Genomic DNA, 18823 nt, shown 5'->3' with positions numbered 1-18823 from the left:
AGTCTGAGACACCCTTAGCCTCCCTTGAGGAAAATGACCACGATGAAGCACAAGCTGCACTGTTTAGCAGCCAAACCACCCACCGCCCTATGCCGGGTAGCTAGAGTGGAGGGGCTTCTACCGTCCTCCATCCAGGCCATCTTCGCCTGCCAACGACTAAAAGCCTTTCAACTCAGGAGTGGACTCACATATTCCCAAATGGTCCCTTTATCAGAGGAAACTCGGGAGGAGATTCATTATTGGCTGGCTCATATGGAGGCATGGAATGGTCAAGCGATATTCGGCTCCCTTCTGGATCTGGTCGTAGAGTCCGATGCCAGTGGCACGGGATGGGAGGGGAGATGTGGGGATTTCTCCACAGGAGGAAGATGGTTCTCTCAAGAAAAATCCATGCATATCAATTGCCTTGAACTCCTGGCAGGATTGTTCTCAGTTCTGGTGTTGGACCAAGGACCGAGCACAATGCTGTGTCCTTCTCAAGATGGACAATGTAGCGGCAGTGAGCAACATAAATCATCTAGGGGATACCTGACCCAAGAACCTCTCAGATCTGGTTAGAAACTTCTGTGATTTCTGCCTCAAGAATCAGGTCTCGGTGGGCGGAACATCTCCCTGGGGCCGCCAATCAAGTAGCCGATTGGCGTGCACGTCCCCTGCAAGATGCGAGCCTCTGGCGTCTGCACCCATTGGTGTTTCAGGCGATCCGCGACAGATGGGGCCCATTCATGGTGGACCCCTTTGCATCGTACACGGACCATTAAATCTATAGGTACTTCAGTTGGCGACCGGACCCGGAGTTGGCAGCCATGGATGCTTTCCATCAGTATTGGAAACAGGAATGGGGTTCTAAATTGCACACATTATACCAGCCACTTTAAAAGCTTCATATCATAAAGTTTTGTGTTTAATTCTAATGCAAGAAGCAACAGATCTCCAGAACCTCCTGTGTCCAAAATATTCAACACAGCATCCTCAACTTATAAATGATTTATTGAAACTATGGCATGGTAATCATGCTGATAGTGCGGGAACCGAAGACTCGCTTTCTGTCCGAGTGCAATGCCCGAGGCTGTGGGGATGAAGGAGCCTGTTATTTGCCAAGAGCGATGGAGTGTGCTTAGCAGCCGTTTTCTTCATGCGGCCTGAAACTGGACAGCCTCTTGAGGAGTTTGTGAGTGGAAGTCTTACATCACTGAACTTCAAGAACATTGTGAGTGTGCTCTCCCGAAGATCTGCACTGACTGAGACTGCAACAACAGGAACTTGTCTTAGGGCCAGATTTAGATCATGGCGGACGGGTTACTCGGTCACACCAGTGACGGATATCCCGTCCGCCGACATACAAATCCCGTCGGATATGATGGGATTTCTATTTCGGCGGACTGGATATCCGTCACAGTTGCGATGGAGTAACCCGTCCGTCAAGATCTAAATCAGGCCCTTAGTCTAAGGCAATGTACAAAGGTTGCTCAGGGAAACGCATGTCAGCTGTATTTTAGTGCTTCAGTTCGCCCAGAGGATGCTGGAAAGGCTTGTAAACGTAACATGAAGCTTCACTGCTCTTGCTGTTTATTTGGCCGAGTTCAGACCGTTCATCCTCAACTATAAAAGCAAATATCTATTTTTTACTCTTAGCATCTTGGGAATCATTTGTTACAGTGAATATAAAAAACGTCACCTTTACACCAGTTCATTTGACTTGTGCTGAGCATATCATGACTTTTCCTTCTGACGGTTTCGAGTGGATAAGGGCACTCCTTTCTGTCTGTACCAAGTGGATCATGCCTCGGTCTTCTGTCTGCGTCAAGACGATCAGGGCTCTCAATTCTGCCTCTGCTGAGCAGATCAGGATTCCCCCACCTCTCTGTGCAGAGCAATTTAGGACTCTCCATTCGGCCTGTCTTCAGAGGATCCTTCATTCGCGGGACAACCTCTGTGCTTGCGGTACACACGTCCAATATGGGAATTGTAGCACCTATAAAAAGCAGAAGCTTCTTAATTTGAATATCACATTATGCAATCTCACTAAGATTTTATTTGCATGGTGAGCGTATAGGTCCCATCCAAACTATGGAATTGAAGGAAATTCTTGGTTTTATGCAAAACTGAATGTTCAACTTGCTTATAATTATACATTTGGGCAAAGTACAGATTTCCAGACATTTTATAAAATGCAGAGGCGCAATTCTATGTGATTCATTGTTTAGTATGTATAATGTTACTCTTCTTAAGAAGATAATAAATCCGTGTATATACACACACATGCACACACACACTCAGACACACACACTTAGTCAGACACACACACCAGTTTCCACTGCAGAGGATGCACATTACTAGAACACAAGGGGTCGCAACGATCATTCTGTTATGTGCAGTGCCGGGCGGTGGACCCTCTGGAAATGAAGGAATGTCCTCTGCCTTGTGTTCCGTGAGGTACATAAAACTGCTCAAGTGCACGGAGGAGAGAAAATCTGAAGAATACCTCCATGCTCTGCAAGTCATTTACAAACAAGCAAATCTTCCTAAAATAGTCAAACCTGATTAATTCCTCACTAGTGACTCATGCAGCCTCCGTCACTCACTCCTCAGTACCATAAAGCTTTGAAGAATCCAGTACAAATGTAACGCCACCCGCCAATGATCCAGAAGTCTTAATCAGCACATCTCCTGGTTGGATGTCTTACATCTCCACAATCCATCTCTAATCACATCCAACTTAGTCTGGGTTCGAAAAATCCGAAAATATCAGATTATGAAGTAAAAACAGAGGGTGAAAATTCCGAATGCATTTTGTATTTCCAAGGACGGTGCATGTCTGTCCTTGTGCACATGCGTTCTTGGGTCCTTGAACAAGGATCAATTCACAAGTTCTTGTCAATTAACTCATGCAACACTTGAACCATTCTCACTCACTTTGGGAAAGGCTGTCATTGTTGCTTCTATCAGGGTCTTCATCGTCCGGAGGGCACAGACCTTCCTTTTCTTTGGATTTTAATGAAAAGACAGAGTTTGCAATCACAGGGCCTAATTAAAAACAAAAGGGAATGTATAAGTTATCGAAAGCTCCTTGGGTCCTTAGCAAAGAGAAAAGGAGTGTACACATAGGGGTTTACAGAGCGCAGGGTTAGTGTAATGAAGAGCAACTGGACTTCCTGTGCAATAGTAGTCATCACCACAATTGTGTACGCTGAGCGCGAACTGAAAAAGAAGTCATTGGCAAACACATCTTTATTGCTAGAATATTATACCATATTAACAAGAGAAAGACAATTAGCTGCAACCATCAGCTGGCACGAGAATTCAGAAGTTGCTACACAAAGCGAAGTCTGAAGTCATGTCATATACAAGGTTGGTGGCATTTTGCTTTCTTGTGCTACCCTGAGATGGAGAAAGTCATTCAGTTCACAGGTTGTATGCTCTTGTACATAAAAAAAGAAATGCAACGTAAGAAACGCAATTACTGGAAAGAAAATGTGTACTAAATATAAAAATATGTACCACCTATTATTACAACCCTAAACCAGCCTCCAGTCTAGTTAGTTATGTACTGCACAAATGTCATTGTACATTACCGAGCAACAGGAAGATTTGGTGGATTTCTTTCATCACATTTGCATAAAGATCCTTCTGCCATTTGTGTAAAAGTTCCCGCTCCACCTGTGAGAAACAGGACACAACATCCTGGAAAGTAAGCAGCGCCTGGAAGAAGAAATGGAATGACAAACATTTATATCGGATTCAGAAACTGCGCAATCGACAAAGTGGATATTAACCCTGGGCGGAGTGCCACTACACAGATTTCCACGGAGTTGGAAAAAAACTCTGTGGAACTCCGCTCCACCCTAATTTAAAAAAAGAAAACAATCACTTACCTGCTCTGGCGTCTCCGGGCTGCCCTCTTCCTCACCGTGGTCTCCTCCTCGCTGGTCGCAAACCCCACGGTGTACGTTTTACGAGGACTGCGCACGCGCAAGCAGTCCTACTAAGACATACAAAGTAGGGGTTTGCGACTGGCGAGGAGGAGAGACCACTGCAAGGAGGGCAGCCAGAGGCGCCAGAGCAGGTAAGTGATTATAATTTCCTGTTGACTTTTTGGGCGTGGGCGTGGGTGCAGGGGCCAACTCTGCTATGCCGCGGAGTCAGAGTTTTTGCCTGAACTCTGCGCTCCCAAAGGAGCACAGAGTTGGCAAAACTCTGCAAACTCAGCAGGCAGAGTGGAGTTCGCTACCTGGGCTTAGTGGAGATACTCTCTACACCTATCTATCTATTGTGTTTTTTAACTGTTTTTATTGAGGTAATATTCACGATATGGAGTATACACACTTTAGGAGTAATAGCAACATGCTTCATAGTTCCTGAACATCATAGGATTAGGGAGAATTCAAAGTTGCAATGTACATTGTTTTTTTTGGAGGGTTGATCCCTTAGGTAGAACAGAGATCAGGGACACAAAAAAATACAACATACCCAACGTCCCCTCCGTCAAACGGCTGTCCGAGTTATAGTCTTGGACGAAGATGCACCTGTGTCCCAACCCTACGAAACCATAACAGAACTGAGTTGCCCCCCCCTATGGTGTCCCAATCTTCCCATCATGTTTACAGAATCAAGATGTTAGTATGTAGTGTATAGCTATGTATGTCAGGGGACCCTCCTCGGCGAAGTCTTTGAATTGCTCTAGGAGCATATCCCAGGCCTGAGCATTAAGGTGTTTTCGTAAGCCCGCCCTCTCCTCTCTGGCAAGCAGTGTATGTTGCAGATCTGTTTAGCCCAAGAGCAAGTTCTTGAGGGTCTTCCTGAAGGTGTTCAGGGAGGGGGCGAGTCTGATGTCTGCCGGTAGCTCGTTCCAGGTCTTGGCTGCAATGTGAGAGAGGGATCTTCTGCCTGCTCTGGCTCTGTGTATGCGCGGGGTTTCGGCCAGTGCGAGGTTGGAAGATCGGAGGTTTCTCTTGGGTACGTGGAAGTTGATTCTGTCGTTGAGGTATTTGGGTCCGTTGCTTTGTAGGCATTTGTAGGCGTGAGTGAGGATTTTGAAAGTGACTCTTTTCTCCACTGGGAGTCAGTGGAGACTTCGTAGGTGTTGGCTGATATGTTCAAGTCGGGGGATGCCGAGACGAGTCTGGCGGCGGTGTTCTGCATTGTCTGGAGTTTGCGGAGTAGGGACTTGTTGATGCCGGCGTAGAGTGCGTTTCCATAGTCCAATCTGCTGGTGATGGATGCCTGGGTGACTGTCTTCCTTGACTCAGGGAGGGGATCAACTTGAAGGTCTTGCAGAGGATGTGGAGGGTGTTGAAGCAGCTGGAGGTGACGGCGTTTATCTGTCGTTTCATGGTGAGTGATGAGTCGAGTACGATGCAGAGGTTCTTGGCATGGTATGAGGGGGTAGATGGGCTTCCGAGGGTGGTCGGCCACCATATGCTGACCAATGCAGAAGGGGTGGTACCTAGGACAAGGACTACTGTCTTCTGGGCGTTGAGCTTCAGGCAGCTGTTGGTCATCCAGACTGCGACGTCTTGCATTCCTTTCTGGAAGTTGAGTTTGGCAGTGGTGGGATCTTTGGTGAGGGAGAGGATGAGCTGGGTGTCGTCGGCGTAGGATACGATGTTGAGGCCGTGTTGTCGGACGATGGCTGCGAGGGGGGCCATGTAGATGTTGAGGGTGGGGCTCAGGGAAGAACCATGTGGGACTCCGCATGTGATTTTCATGGGGTCGGAGAGGAAGGGTGGGAGCCTGATCCTTTGGCCTCTTCCGGTGAGGAATGATCAGATCCAGTCCAGGGTTGTTCCTTGTATGCCTGCGCCGTGTAGTCTGGCGACTAGTGTGCGGTGGGAGACGGTGTCGAAGGCCGCTGATAGGTTGAGTAGGATGAGGGCTGCGGAGTGGCCTTGGTCCAGGAGGGTGTGGATGTCGTCTGTGGCGGCAAGGAAGGCGGCATCTGTGCGGTGGTTGCTTCGAAATCCGGATTGGGACGGGTCAAGGACGGCATTCAATAAATCGGAGATCAGGTAAGGCCATGAGCTTGTTTGTCAAAAGCCTCTACCCAATCCCATGCCACCTCTGATTACGTGAAGAAACGGGTACGCAGGCCGTCCAAAGTGTGTAGTTAGCAGGAAATATTAAGGTGTAGTTAAGTCCCAGTTCACATAGTTTCTTCTTCAACTGTGTAAATAATGCCCTTTGATTTTGGACAGGGAGTGTGTAATCAGGGAAAAACATCACCTTTGCAAGATGGATAGTGCCTTTTTGTTGTGGTGCTATGAGGATCATATTGCGGTCACGATAATTCAATAGCCTGGCAATCATTAGTCAGGATGGGGCACCTGGGTGGGGGGGCGAGCGCCGAGCTGTGAACATATGCGTCTGTTCAAGCACAAAATGCAGGAAGAGAACATCAAGCGCGACATCACATTTAATCCAGTGCTCCAGGAAAGTGACCAGGTTGCCCCCCTCCGGTAGGCCTACAATTCGCACCTTATTGCGATGAAAGTGGCCTTCCGCATCGTCTAGCTTACTCTCATCAATACATAGCCATTTCAGAATTGATTGTGTTTGCTCTCCAATGTGTTGGGTACACAGCCTCAGTTCAGCAGTGGCTTGAGTATTTTTGTATATCCGTCATTTTCTGTTTATTCTCCCCAAGGATCGCCATATAGTTAGTAAATGAGTCAAATTTGGCCTCAAAAGCATTCCTGGATTCCACAGTAGCAGCCAATATCTTGCCCAGTTAATAAGAGAGGGAAGCCTCTACGGAGCAGAGAGTCAACCTCCTAAGAGAGTTTGCAGTAGTCACCGTGGGTGCCTTCTGTGTTGAGTGAGGTGGCATAAGGAACGCAATGCCTGCGATTGGTACACCCCCTATCTCATCTGTCTATGGGAGACCAAAACGCTTGGCGACACGGAATATTTTTGATGAAGCAAAAGGACCACGAAGGGGCACCCACATGTGATTATCCCGGGACCTACCTCACCCACGCAAAGTAGGAGCTGATAGCCTTGGGCACGAGCAGTCTTATCCGCAGCAGCAATTGAGGGATTGAGGGCCCATCTTACTTCCTCCGGGGCCTCCGCAACTCATTTCACCAGGGGGACCTCCTGCCCTGTCTAGGTCTTCTGGGGGCGGGCCTCTAGTACCAAATGTGGCTCCCTTTAGGTCACCCTCCTGAAGGCCTCCGGTCTCACCGCCTGGAGAAGTGCTGCTCCTGCAGCGGCCAGGGTCCCCAATGATGTGCTGGATGGTTGTCTCAGAGTCCCGCGGGCCCTCGCACCCTCACAAAGTCCAGATTGGGTCCAAGCAATGCACCAAAGAAATATGTGGCGCCGGTAACAGGCATGCAGGCCCAGCCCCACATCACGCCCCCCCAAATAGCGAGTGGAGTCACGGTGAGCAGCTCTCCAGGATGAGTTGTGTGCTCTAAAAATACACATAACATATTAGATGTCCCTCTCTGTCAAACAGTAGCCCGTGCAGTCTATCTCGAAAAGCCAGCCGCCTATCGAAACTAATGGGATCAAAGAAAGAAAAGACATCAAGCTGCAGTAAATGAAGCAGCCATCTTTGAGTGATGAGTCTTTCATAGTAATAAAGTTAAAGTGTTACGTGAATAAGTAGTGCCTGCTGCTGTGGCATCTTCCAATATGCAAGTGCAGGTTGTGCACTGGGCAAAAACAATGTAATGTATTAAGGTTAAGTGATTCTGCATGTTACAGATGTACCTTTTTATTTTTGAAGAGACTCATTTTAAAATGTTTGTTGCATGGATTTAGATGCTATGTTCAAGGCTCAGCTCATGCACAGGCCCTTAGAGCCAAGCCAGACCTTTGACACAGCTCTCCCTGTTAGTTTGTTGGTTTGCTCACCTCCAGTAATAGTATGTGAAAGTGTGTGAAAAAGGTGCACATTTGTCAAAATAATGACAGGGTGAAAATAAAGGAAAAGGCAGTGCTTACAGGTGAGTGGGGATGTGCAGGACAATGGTGAAGTGAAGGAGATGCAAGTAAGGGTATAAAGGACAGAGTGGAAAGGAGGTGCCGAAGAGGAATGACGTGAGTGTGACATATGCAGATGGAGGATTCCAGAAAGATGTGGGAAGAGAAAGGGTGTAAGTGTCTTAAAAAGTGACTCTAGAGGAAAGAGATGTGAAGGGAAAAACGCACATGTGTGGGACTCGGAAGAACAATACTCCTTACACAGACCTCAGTTATGTTTAATTCTGATCAAAGTCATTGTTACTCATTAACCTTATTCAGCTAATACGCATTGGCAAAGCCAATAGTTCTGGCTAGCTTTAGGCTTATGTCCATTGTTGCTATACACCTGGCTGCATTAACAAACATTTAACACAGAAGCACCAAAATCATTGTTGAGTAAAAGCTATGGGAGGCACAGGATTTTAGTTTACATGTTTTTAGCCATGCTCTTATTTACATAGGCCATGCCTCCAGAAAAGGATTCCTAGTTGCACTTCTTAGGCCACACTCCTTTTTTCATCCCACTTAAAGCCTTGTATGCAATCTAATACTGAGGCAGCAATCTATGCAATATTTTAAAAAGGCCCTGGGCAAAACAATATGGGGTACAAAAGGGGGTGGTGATGGACGGAGCATCAGAACCAATCAAACACTCACACCCAGTCAACAGATCTGGGTTTGATCCATCACCGTTCTTAGCCCACTCTGCCACCCCAGTTCAGACATGGCCATATGCAAGCCGGGCCGACGAAGGCTGTGATGCCAGAAACCGGTCCCCGGAAGCTTGTTTCCTTCCCAGTATAAGAATTGGCTTGGTAGTTTGGTTTGCCCTGTTCCCATCATGCACTGGGACAGGTACAGACTAATTTGCATGTAGCCAGGTTCTGAGCTGGGATGGTGCAGTGAGCTAAAAAACGGTGATGGATCAAAACCATGATCTCTTGACTTGGTAAGAGTATTCTGCATCATTCAGAAACTCTGTCCATAACCACCCCCTTTTTCCTAAATCGATTTTATCCACACTCAGTGTGGGAGGGTATGCTCAGACGTGAGTCCCTTGCTCATTGCACCATCAGGATTCAGGCAAGCCGGGCCGACGAAGGCTGTGATGCCAGAAACCGGTCCCCGGAAGCTTGTTTCCTTCCCAGTATAAGAATTGGCTTGGTAGTTTGGTTTGCCCTGTTCCCATCATGCACTGGGACAGGTACAGACTAATTTGCATGTAGCCAGGTTCTGAGCTGGGATGGTGCAGTGAGCTAAAAAACGGTGATGGATCAAAACCATGATCTCTTGACTTGGTAAGAGTATTCTGCATCATTCAGAAACTCTGTCCATCACCACCCCCTTTTTCCTAAATCGATTTTATCCACACTCAGTGTGGGAGGGTATGCTCAGACGTGAGTCCCTTGCTCATTGCACCATCAGGATTCAGGCAAGCCGGGCCGACGAAGGCTGTGATGCCAGAAACCGGTCCCCGGAAGCTTGTTTCCTTCCCAGTATAAGAATTGGCTTGGTAGTTTGGTTTGCCCTGTTCCCATCATGCACTGGGACAGGTACAGACTAATTTGCATGTAGCCAGGTTCTGAGCTGGGATGGTGCAGTGAGCTAAAAAACGGTGATGGATCAAAACCATGATCTCTTGACTTGGTAAGAGTATTCTGCATCATTCAGAAACTCTGTCCATCACCACCCCCTTTTTCCTAAATCGATTTTATCCACACTCAGTGTGGGAGGGTATGCTCAGACGTGAGTCCCTTGCTCATTGCACCATCAGGATTCAGGCAAGCCGGGCCGACGAAGGCTGTGATGCCAGAAACCGGTCCCCGGAAGCTTGTTTCCGTCCCAGTATAAGAATTGGCTTGGTAGTTTGGTTTGCCCTGTTCCCATCATGCACTGGGACAGGTACAGACTAATTTGCATGTAGCCAGGTTCTGAGCTGGGATGGTGCAGTGAGCTAAAAAACGGTGATGGATCAAAACCATGATCTCTTGACTTGGTAAGAGTATTCTGCATCATTCAGAAACTCTGTCCATCACCACCCCCTTTTTCCTAAATCGATTTTATCCACACTCAGTGTGGGAGGGTATGCTCAGACGTGAGTCCCTTGCTCATTGCACCATCAGGATTCAGGCAAGCCGGGCCGACGAAGGCTGTGATGCCAGAAACCGGTCCCCGGAAGCTTGTTTCCTTCCCAGTATAAGAATTGGCTTGGTAGTTTGGTTTGCCCTGTTCCCATCATGCACTGGGACAGGTACAGACTAATTTGCATGTAGCCAGGTTCTGAGCTGGGATGGTGCAGTGAGCTAAAAAACGGTGATGGATCAAAACCATGATCTCTTGACTTGGTAAGAGTATTCTGCATCATTCAGAAACTCTGTCCATCACCACCCCCTTTTTCCTAAATCGATTTTATCCACACTCAGTGTGGGAGGGTATGCTCAGACGTGAGTCCCTTGCTCATTGCACCATCAGGATTCAGGCAAGCCGGGCCGACGAAGGCTGTGATGCCAGAAACCGGTCCCCGGAAGCTTGTTTCCTTCCCAGTATAAGAATTGGCTTGGTAGTTTGGTTTGCCCTGTTCCCATCATGCACTGGGACAGGTACAGACTAATTTGCATGTAGCCAGGTTCTGAGCTGGGATGGTGCAGTGAGCTAAAAAACGGTGATGGATCAAAACCATGATCTCTTGACTTGGTAAGAGTATTCTGCATCATTCAGAAACTCTGTCCATCACCACCCCCTTTTTCCCAAAACAATATGGGGCCTTCTCTGGACAAAGATGAGGTGTGTGGCATAACTCTTCTCACGAGTCCAAGTGCTTTCTAAGAACTAGAATTGTGGTTAACCTGCATAATGGATATTTGATCTCATGCACAGTGTCACTGGGAGGTTTAATAAGAAGCCTTAAGTGTCACGGCAGACAATAAGTGCAGTTATGAAAACATCTGGGAGATTTCTGGTCCTTGTGTTGGGTGAGCTAACAAGCAAATCAGGTAAAATGCTGGCCAGGTGACAACTCTATCTGTATCTTGCAATGTCCTCTGTGCACAATGGTTGGAAGTTATTCACATCACATGTAAGGCAACCGCACACAGCTCATTAAGTTTCCATCAACAATCAATCAGCATTTGTATAGCGCAACACTGACTCATAGGGGTATCTGAAAGCTGTGGATGCAACGTCTTTGTTGAAGAGCCAGCTCATAATAAAGCAGAAGGAGAAAAAATAATGGTCAGAAATAGACAGAAAGAGGAAAAATAACATGCAGAAAGAGGCAAAGTAAAGGTCAGAAACAAGCAAAAAGAGGCAAAATAAAAGATCAGAACAAGCAGTGAGAGGCAAAAATTGAGCGCAGACGTGGGCAGAAAAACGAGCAGATAGTGAGCATAAAGACTCCAGAAAACGAGCAGAGGAGGCATAAACCTAATGCAGCAGAGGGTAGCAGGCTGCAGGCAAGCTGGACAGGCAAAACTGTCGCAGGGGGAGCTGGTGCGAGGACCTTCTCAATGTGGTCCTGCTGTGGCCCCCATTAAGTAGGTCCTAGGAGGAGGGTGGGGCGCTGGGAGGCGGGAGAAGAGAAACGGTGGGAAGAGGTAGGAAAGGAGCTGAAAGTGGGAAAGTAAAAGGTCAGAAATGAGCAGTAAGATGAAAAAGATAGTTCTAAAACGAGCAGAAAGGGGACGAAATAACAGGCAGAAATTAGCAGATAGAGAAAAATGCAAAGGCAGAAAACGAGCAGAGGAGATGCAAATCCAAGGCAGCAGAGGGTAGCGGACTGCAGGCAAGCTGAACAGGAGGACTGTCGCAGGGGGAACTGGCAGGAGGACCCGCTCAATGTGGTCCTGCTGCGGCCTCCATTAAGCAGGTCCCGGGGAAAGGTGGTCACAATAGGAGGAGTGAAGAAACAAACAGAAAGAGGAACAATAACAGACAGAAGGAGAAAACAAGCATTGGCATAGCCAATAGGTCTTGCCTTTGGGACCTTATAAGTGTTTAGTTATCCAGCACAATATCCTTGGTGCAACAACATCAACTGTTGCATAACTAAACACTTATAAGGTCCCAAAGGCAAGACCTATTGGCTATGCCAATGCTTGTTTAAAAGAGATGCGGCCTGGCAACATGAAGGACAGGGAAGCAAAGGAGAGGGTCGGAAAGAAGCACTGGAAAAGGGGCTACGGTGAGGCAGGTGCAATGGACAAGGACAGAAACAGACAGGAGGTGTAGGGAGGAGAAAGCATCACTGTGCACGAGTGGTGCTGGCAAATTAGTGAGGAGGAAACTGCATATGGAGAGATGCTGAAAACTCAGCATATGGAGACATGCAGAAAACACAGCACCTTGTGGAGTGTTTAAAGAAAAAAAGTAGTTCCCTTAACGTGAGAAGGAAGGATACAAGTCAGCCAATCAAAAGGATGGTAAACAAGATATACAGGGGAGATACAAACACAAGAAGAGAAAGATAAGCCATTGAATAAGAAGCATGCAAATTAAAATTACAATAAAATCTACCAATGGTAAGCAGCTGGTGGGCTTCAAGCCAACTGTAAGTTTTGGGTATGGGCTACAAGAGGCTTTCGCCTTCCAGTGGGGGGGGGCGACCTAAAAAGAGCTATTGCATATTCACTTTTTGTCATGGCCACAATGTTTTACTTATATTTGGCTCACACCATGCAGTGATGTAAAACAGTTACGTGTCGTGTATGAAAACACCCCCTTGTTCAGTTTTTTTCCATTGCATTCTGAAAATTGTAAAGAAGTTTCTTGTTTAAGGAAACAAAATAAAATTAGGAGTACCACAGTAAAGAAAACCTTTATATGCCGCAACTTCGGAGCTTGGTGTGACATCATTTCTTGCAATTTCATCATTTGGTCAAAGACATTATTTCCCCCTTGAGAGGTAATAATTATGCTAACAGTCTTAAATCTTGAGAAAACTGCACCTCACTCTAGTAGTCACAGAATTCTGACATGCTGTGATGCAGCTGACTCAGGTGATCAACTTGCAATGTACAGCAGTTATACATTCACTGGACAAAAGGCCCTTGGTAAATAATTTGTAACATGGTGAATCAGAATAGCACTGACTCAGCAGAATCGCTTCTGGGGCTCATGGATTGTATAGTTTAGGGTCTGCGTTTAGCATGTGCGAACCTGCTGACACGCAGAGGAGCGCATGGAGAACACTCCATTCAGGCCATGGAGCATTTGCTACTACTAATAGTGTTTAAACACTGTTCTGGAGTACCAGAACGTGTTAATTTCCCAACTCGGGCAGTAAATATTTTGATTTAACAGGATCACCCTCAAAAACAAAACATGCAGAGGGTGCGAGTGGAGAAATATTTTTAATTGTAAGGTGGTGAAGAAGAGGAGGCGACAAGCTGGGTTTCGCCCTGGATTCTAGCTGAGCAAAGGCCAGTCTTGATACATGTGACTCCGTAAATGGTTTGCTGTTCACAGGACCGAGAGGGCAGGGCTCAAATACTTATGCTTAAAAGTTCCTGGCGTTGGGGAAATCCGCAAAACGCTACATTAACTTCTATTTAAAAGCGTAGCCTTTTCGTCCGTTGATTGTGGAGCCTCTGTCATTACTATACAATCTGTGACTGTGATCCAATAATTAAAGCTCTCCAAGTACTTCTAGTCTGGGGCGCCGTGCATCCCCGGGATCCCTAGATCCACATGTGTTCTCATCTACCCAGAACACCTTTAATTTCTTCTTCTTCTCCCCGCTCACCTCCCACTCCTCAAGCAACCGCGCCATGTTTGCATCATTGTAGTCTTGGATGTCCTTTTTGTGGCGCTGAGTCTCGGAGGCTGCTCTGTGTGTCCGCAATAGGACGGCGGACACACAGAGCAGCAAAGGAAATGCAAGACGAGCAGACATCTTCCAGAGTGGAATAACAGGAACTACAGACAGGAGAGCTTTGAGAGGCTAGGAAGACCTCACCACAGCGGAAGTAAGTATTGATAGGCTGCAAGAAAAGGCGGGCTTTCATAGGCTGTACTAGAGCCCTCATCAAAGTGAGGAGTTTGGTAATAGGCTGGAGAAGAAGGCGGCATTTGTGGTCCATTCTAAAATAAAAGCTGTGAGGCCACGTCATACTTAAGAATGATCTCTTTGGTGCCCCCGGGGATATATGCCCACTTCTTCGCTTCCTGAAGAGTTTTGGTATTGAGACTGATGTAAGGCTGTCAGTGTGTCTTTCTTCTATGATAGATAGGAGATTGTGAAAGCTTGGGTCTCCATAAGCGCTGAACACAGAACGAACAAGCATTGGACGCGCGACGCGGGAAGCTTGTAGTAATGTAAAAAAAAAATATATAACATGCTAGTGATGCGCTCGCACGCGCAGCAGCACGAAAAAGTGAAAGTGATCACTCTGGAAGGGAGGCAGATGGCGGCTGCTCGCATGAACGCGAGCGCTAGGCCACCAAAAGTCTGTGGCAGCACTTTGAAAACCCCAATACTAAATTTCTCGCAGAGCAGCGCATGCGCTGGCTCAGCGAGACCTAAAAATGAAGGGCAGAAAGATGGAAAAATATCGGGCAGAAAGAGACAAAACAAAGTGTTAAGAACTCCGACTCGAAGTAGCTTCAATAAGTTCTTTTAATCACATACGCCAACACATGCTCCTACAGAAGCTGGAGCTAAGAACGTCATGTCAGTTCGACGATCAGCTGTTAACTGTCATCGGACAGTCAACAGCTGGTGACCTCACTGGGGGCATGGTGTCCACGCAGGGACACTTGAACGCGTAGCATGAACGGTGTCCCAAGATGGACATATGTAAAACGTAACACTTCTTCCCCCTTTGCGAATAAGAACACAGTAACCAAATAAAGTTAGTAAGAGTTCATCCCAAGACACTGAGATAATCACTCACATACATAGTCTTTTAGTTTGACCGGTGGACCCAACAACCTTCCAGCCCGGCTCCTGCTAATTTGCGGTGAAGTTTCACTTGACGGCGTAGGTGGCAACATGTGCCTGGTTCTCGTAGTGCTTGGTTGATCGTTAGTTCCTGTAGCAGGCGTAAAGATGGATCTTGATTGGCTGTTCACAGACGGTGTCGATGATGTAGGGAGCTCGTAGTCGGACTCACAGTCTGAAAAGTAAATGGACGCCCTTTTGCTTTTGGTAGTAGGAGGGGGGTTCTCCATGGAAACTGTTTGTTCGGAGTCTTCCTTTCCCTTCCTAGTATTTTTGTACGCTGAAAGAGCGGAGAAGTGCCATACTCTACCATCACTCAGGAGTGCTGAATTGCAAAACACATTTTGCACTAACAAGGGAGTGGTGTACCTGTTCTGTGTCTTGCCAACATGCCCACTTCTCCTTACTTTGACCATGTCTCCTACCTTGAGTTCCACATATTGACATCCATGTTTGTTGTCGTAGTTTTCCTTAGATTTGAGTTGGAATTGTGTAAGTTTCTCCTTGACATGTCTTGTGGACCAATGTACCCTTTTTGCTGCTTCAATCCAGCCAACATTATCTCTAGAAAGCGGTGTCCTACCCCGCATTAGTTCAAAAGGACTATGTCCCGTCGTTTCACAAGGTGTCATTCTGTACGCCCACACCGTTCTGAAAATGTCTTGCTTCCAGTTGAGGTTACTATTGATTGCAAGCTTGATGGTGCCCTTTAAAACCCTGTTAAATCTTTCGACAGCGCCATTTCCTGCGGGATGGTAGACTGACGTTGTCTTATGTTTGAAGTTATGTCTGAGAATGTAGCTTTTAAACAAATCAGACGTGAACTAAGCACCATTGTCGCTTATAATTTGTTTTGGAAGGCCTTCCCGCGCAAAAGTTTCATCCATAAATTTTACTATACTTTGTGCATCCGGTTTGTTAGTAATTTTAACTTCAGGCTATTTGGTGAAGTGATCTTTGATTACAACTAAATACCATTGCTCAAGGTCCTCAGACACTGGTCCCATGATGTCAATACCTATTCTCTCCCATGGCATTGAGGGACAGGGTATGGGTTGCAAAGGCGGTCTAAACGCCACCTGTGTCTTATCAGCATCCATGCACAATTCATCCTTGACTTCCCAGAAGTGCTTGAGGTGTTTCGGTAGTTTGTTTTTAGTTGACCATCCTTCATTGATTTTTTTCAAGACTTGACAGATTACTGTTCATTGAACCACTCATCTTTATTAATTCCGCTGTTTTGTTCTAGGACATTCGCTATACACAAAGTCTTCATTTTCGTTGTGTGCGATTTCTTTAGTGTTAACGGGCATCCTACTTAGATAGTCCGCCACCACATCATTTTTCACACCAGGAACATATTGTACTTTGTACACAACATCAAATAGGTGTACTGACATTCTGGCCAATCTTGGCGAAGCAGTGTATAAACCCTTTGTGGTGAGTACTTTAGTTAAAGGCTTATGGTCAGTGCACAAATTTACCATTCTGCTCCAAATGTATTGCCTGAAGTGCTCCAGTGCCCACACACAAGCTAGTGCTTCCCGTTCAATTACAGAGAATTTTTCCTCTGCTTGGGTCAGTGAGCGTGAGGCAAAAGCAACTGTATACTCGACCCCTTTGGAGTCCTTCTGGGTGAGAACTGCGCCTAAACCCCTATTGCTTGCGTCTGTCGTTACGTAATTATGTAACGTAGGATCATAGCCTTGTAGGGGTAGAGCCGTGCACATGTCTGTCTTTAAGCTTTGGAAACCAGCAGAAAGATGCAAAAGTAAGAGGCAGAAACGAGCAGAACAGGAAAAATGAACAGAATTCAGAAAATGAGCAGAGCGGCGCAAACCTAAGTCAGAAGAGGGTAGCGGGCTGCGGACAAGCAGAACAGAACTGTCACAATCGGGGGTTTGGCAGGAGGAACTGGTCCTGTCACGGCACCGTCATCACTGGACAATCACGTTATTGTATGCAATATTGTAGGATTTTAAAACAAAATATTTTATATCTCGATATTCTTCAAGGAAAAACAGCGGAGCATGTACACAGTACTCACTTTTTCCGATCCTTGGTTGAACATTTCGCTCCTGCTCCGCCGTGTAAACTCAGAGGTCAAAACGCAGCCTGGACTCTAGCTGGACCGAGGATGGTGTGTAATAGACAGCTGTCCGGGCCTCCTCGATCCTCTCGGTAAATACTCCAGTACGGAAGAGAAGTCAAAATTCAGTACATGGCTCCTCCCTGGATAACGGGATACAAATCCGTGCACACAAAGCGCCTACATGTAAACAGCGCCCAGAAACAGACCAGGTAAGAAGCGCAGACGCTCACTGTTCGATCGGCTGCAACTGGACATGCGCAGAAAAGGAGATCGAATATCAAGCGCATGCGCAGAGACTGGAGATACTTATCTCCCAGCGCTCGCGCAGAGAAGAGATTCTTATCTTCAACGCATGCGCAGACAACAGACAGCTCCAAGTATGCCTAAATTGAAACTTGGTCCTCAGCACCGTCTTCTGTGTGTTTTTTTCCTGCAGTTTTGATCTAGCGCGAACTCGACCCGGAGGTATCGGACTGGTTACGCTACACATTTGTTTAGGCACAGGGAGATCGAGTGATTTGCCTCTAATTACAGGAAATTAAGTCGACGTTGAAATAAAATATGTTGGTCAAAAGCCGAGACTCGAACCTGTTTTTTTTGCAGATTTCTATAGCGCGAACTCGACCCGAAGGTATTGGAGCGCTTTACATGAGCACTGGTTACGTTACACTGGTTCTCCGAGCTGGCTAATCTGGAAGCTCTGGTTGTAACACCAAGTCCCAGCCTAGTCTTTTTGGTGTTTTATAATAAAAATATATCACGGCCTTTGCATGGACAGTACAGCAATTTACACGCGAACCGGTGGTCCCATGTTTTTAGACATGAGGAGGTTAAGATGATTTTGGAACCCCTGCAAGTAATAGACATCTGTCCCCGTTCTTGTCACATATTTAAAGCATCTGTGTAAAGGGTTATTCTTCTACGCATAATATATTTCGTTGTCTGTTATGCCAGTCTTTCCTTTATGTTTACACTGTTCCACAACACACTATGTTCTGTATTCCTACCTCTTATGTAACAAACCTCTGGCGTGAATAAATGTACAGATTTAAGGCAACCAAAATGTAGACCATAATTAATGCTCTTACATATATGATAATTCTCAGAAAGAACCAAAGAACAACGATAAATGTATCAAAAATTAGCATTTATTACATTTTTAGACAATGGAAAAGATTGAAAATCATTCATTCACTTTCATATCCATCAAAACGAACTCACAACCATACCAACAAATGAAATAAAAACATTGTTGAAAGGGTAACACATTGTCAATGAGTGGTAAATCAACACAATATATAAAGAACACTGTCAATTGAGAATGGAGTGGCACAAATTCAAATGACTGGTGGAGTTCTACGCGCGTTTCGGCACACCCAAAGTGCCTTCGTCAGGAAGAGGGCCACAATAAGGACAATTGATGAATTTTTAATATGGATAGGAGACCTATAATTATGAACAGTCAATAAAGGCAGTGCGATATATCAAAAGTGATCTCAGAAGCACATGACGATGGAACGCTGGTAATACATAGTGGAATATAGAGAGCAAAGTCCTCTTGGGATTTCAATAAAGATGTACTGTAAGTTTGATGGACAAAAGTAGAAAATGATGCGTCGCTTGGACAGGCAAGGAAAGGAAGTTCAGTGATGTCTGTGAATAACCAGATGTCACTTTCTATTTTTCAGGGTTAGATTCGTTGCGATGCAGATAGAAGGGCTCAATTCAAGTTAAATTGCTGGTTTCACGAATAATCATTAATGAAATCGGAGCCTCCGGATGTGGGGTTCCTCTTCAGGTATGCCTAGGAACTGGCGTGTGCA

General features: G+C 46.1%; 1 protein-coding gene across 4 annotated transcripts in view; it reads right to left on the bottom strand.

The window, feature by feature from the left end:
• Window positions 1-17249, bottom strand: part of LOC146800043 (uncharacterized) — a 50722-nt gene extending 33473 nt beyond the window's left edge. For 3 of the 4 annotated variants that reach the window (XM_085620948.1, XM_085620949.1, XM_085620950.1), the window contains exons 1-4: window positions 16956-17249; window positions 3576-3702; window positions 2917-3027; window positions 1679-1975 (exon numbers count right to left, since the gene is read on the bottom strand). In XM_085620948.1, the coding sequence (XP_085477074.1) occupies window positions 1679-1975; window positions 2917-3027; window positions 3576-3702; window positions 16956-16979 (559 nt within the window). In that variant the 5' untranslated portion in view covers window positions 16980-17249. The remainder of the gene's footprint in view (window positions 1-1678; window positions 1976-2916; window positions 3028-3575; window positions 3703-16955) is intronic. The other variant, XM_085620947.1, reaches the window with a different exon arrangement.
• Window positions 17250-18823: the final 1574 nt, after the last annotated feature.

Source organism: Triturus cristatus, chromosome 8 (assembly GCF_964204655.1).
Source record: "Triturus cristatus chromosome 8, aTriCri1.1, whole genome shotgun sequence".
Lineage (NCBI taxonomy): Eukaryota > Metazoa > Chordata > Amphibia > Caudata > Salamandridae > Triturus > Triturus cristatus.
The sequence above is the reverse complement of the archived record's forward strand: the minus strand, read 5'-3'. Positions and strand labels throughout refer to the sequence as shown.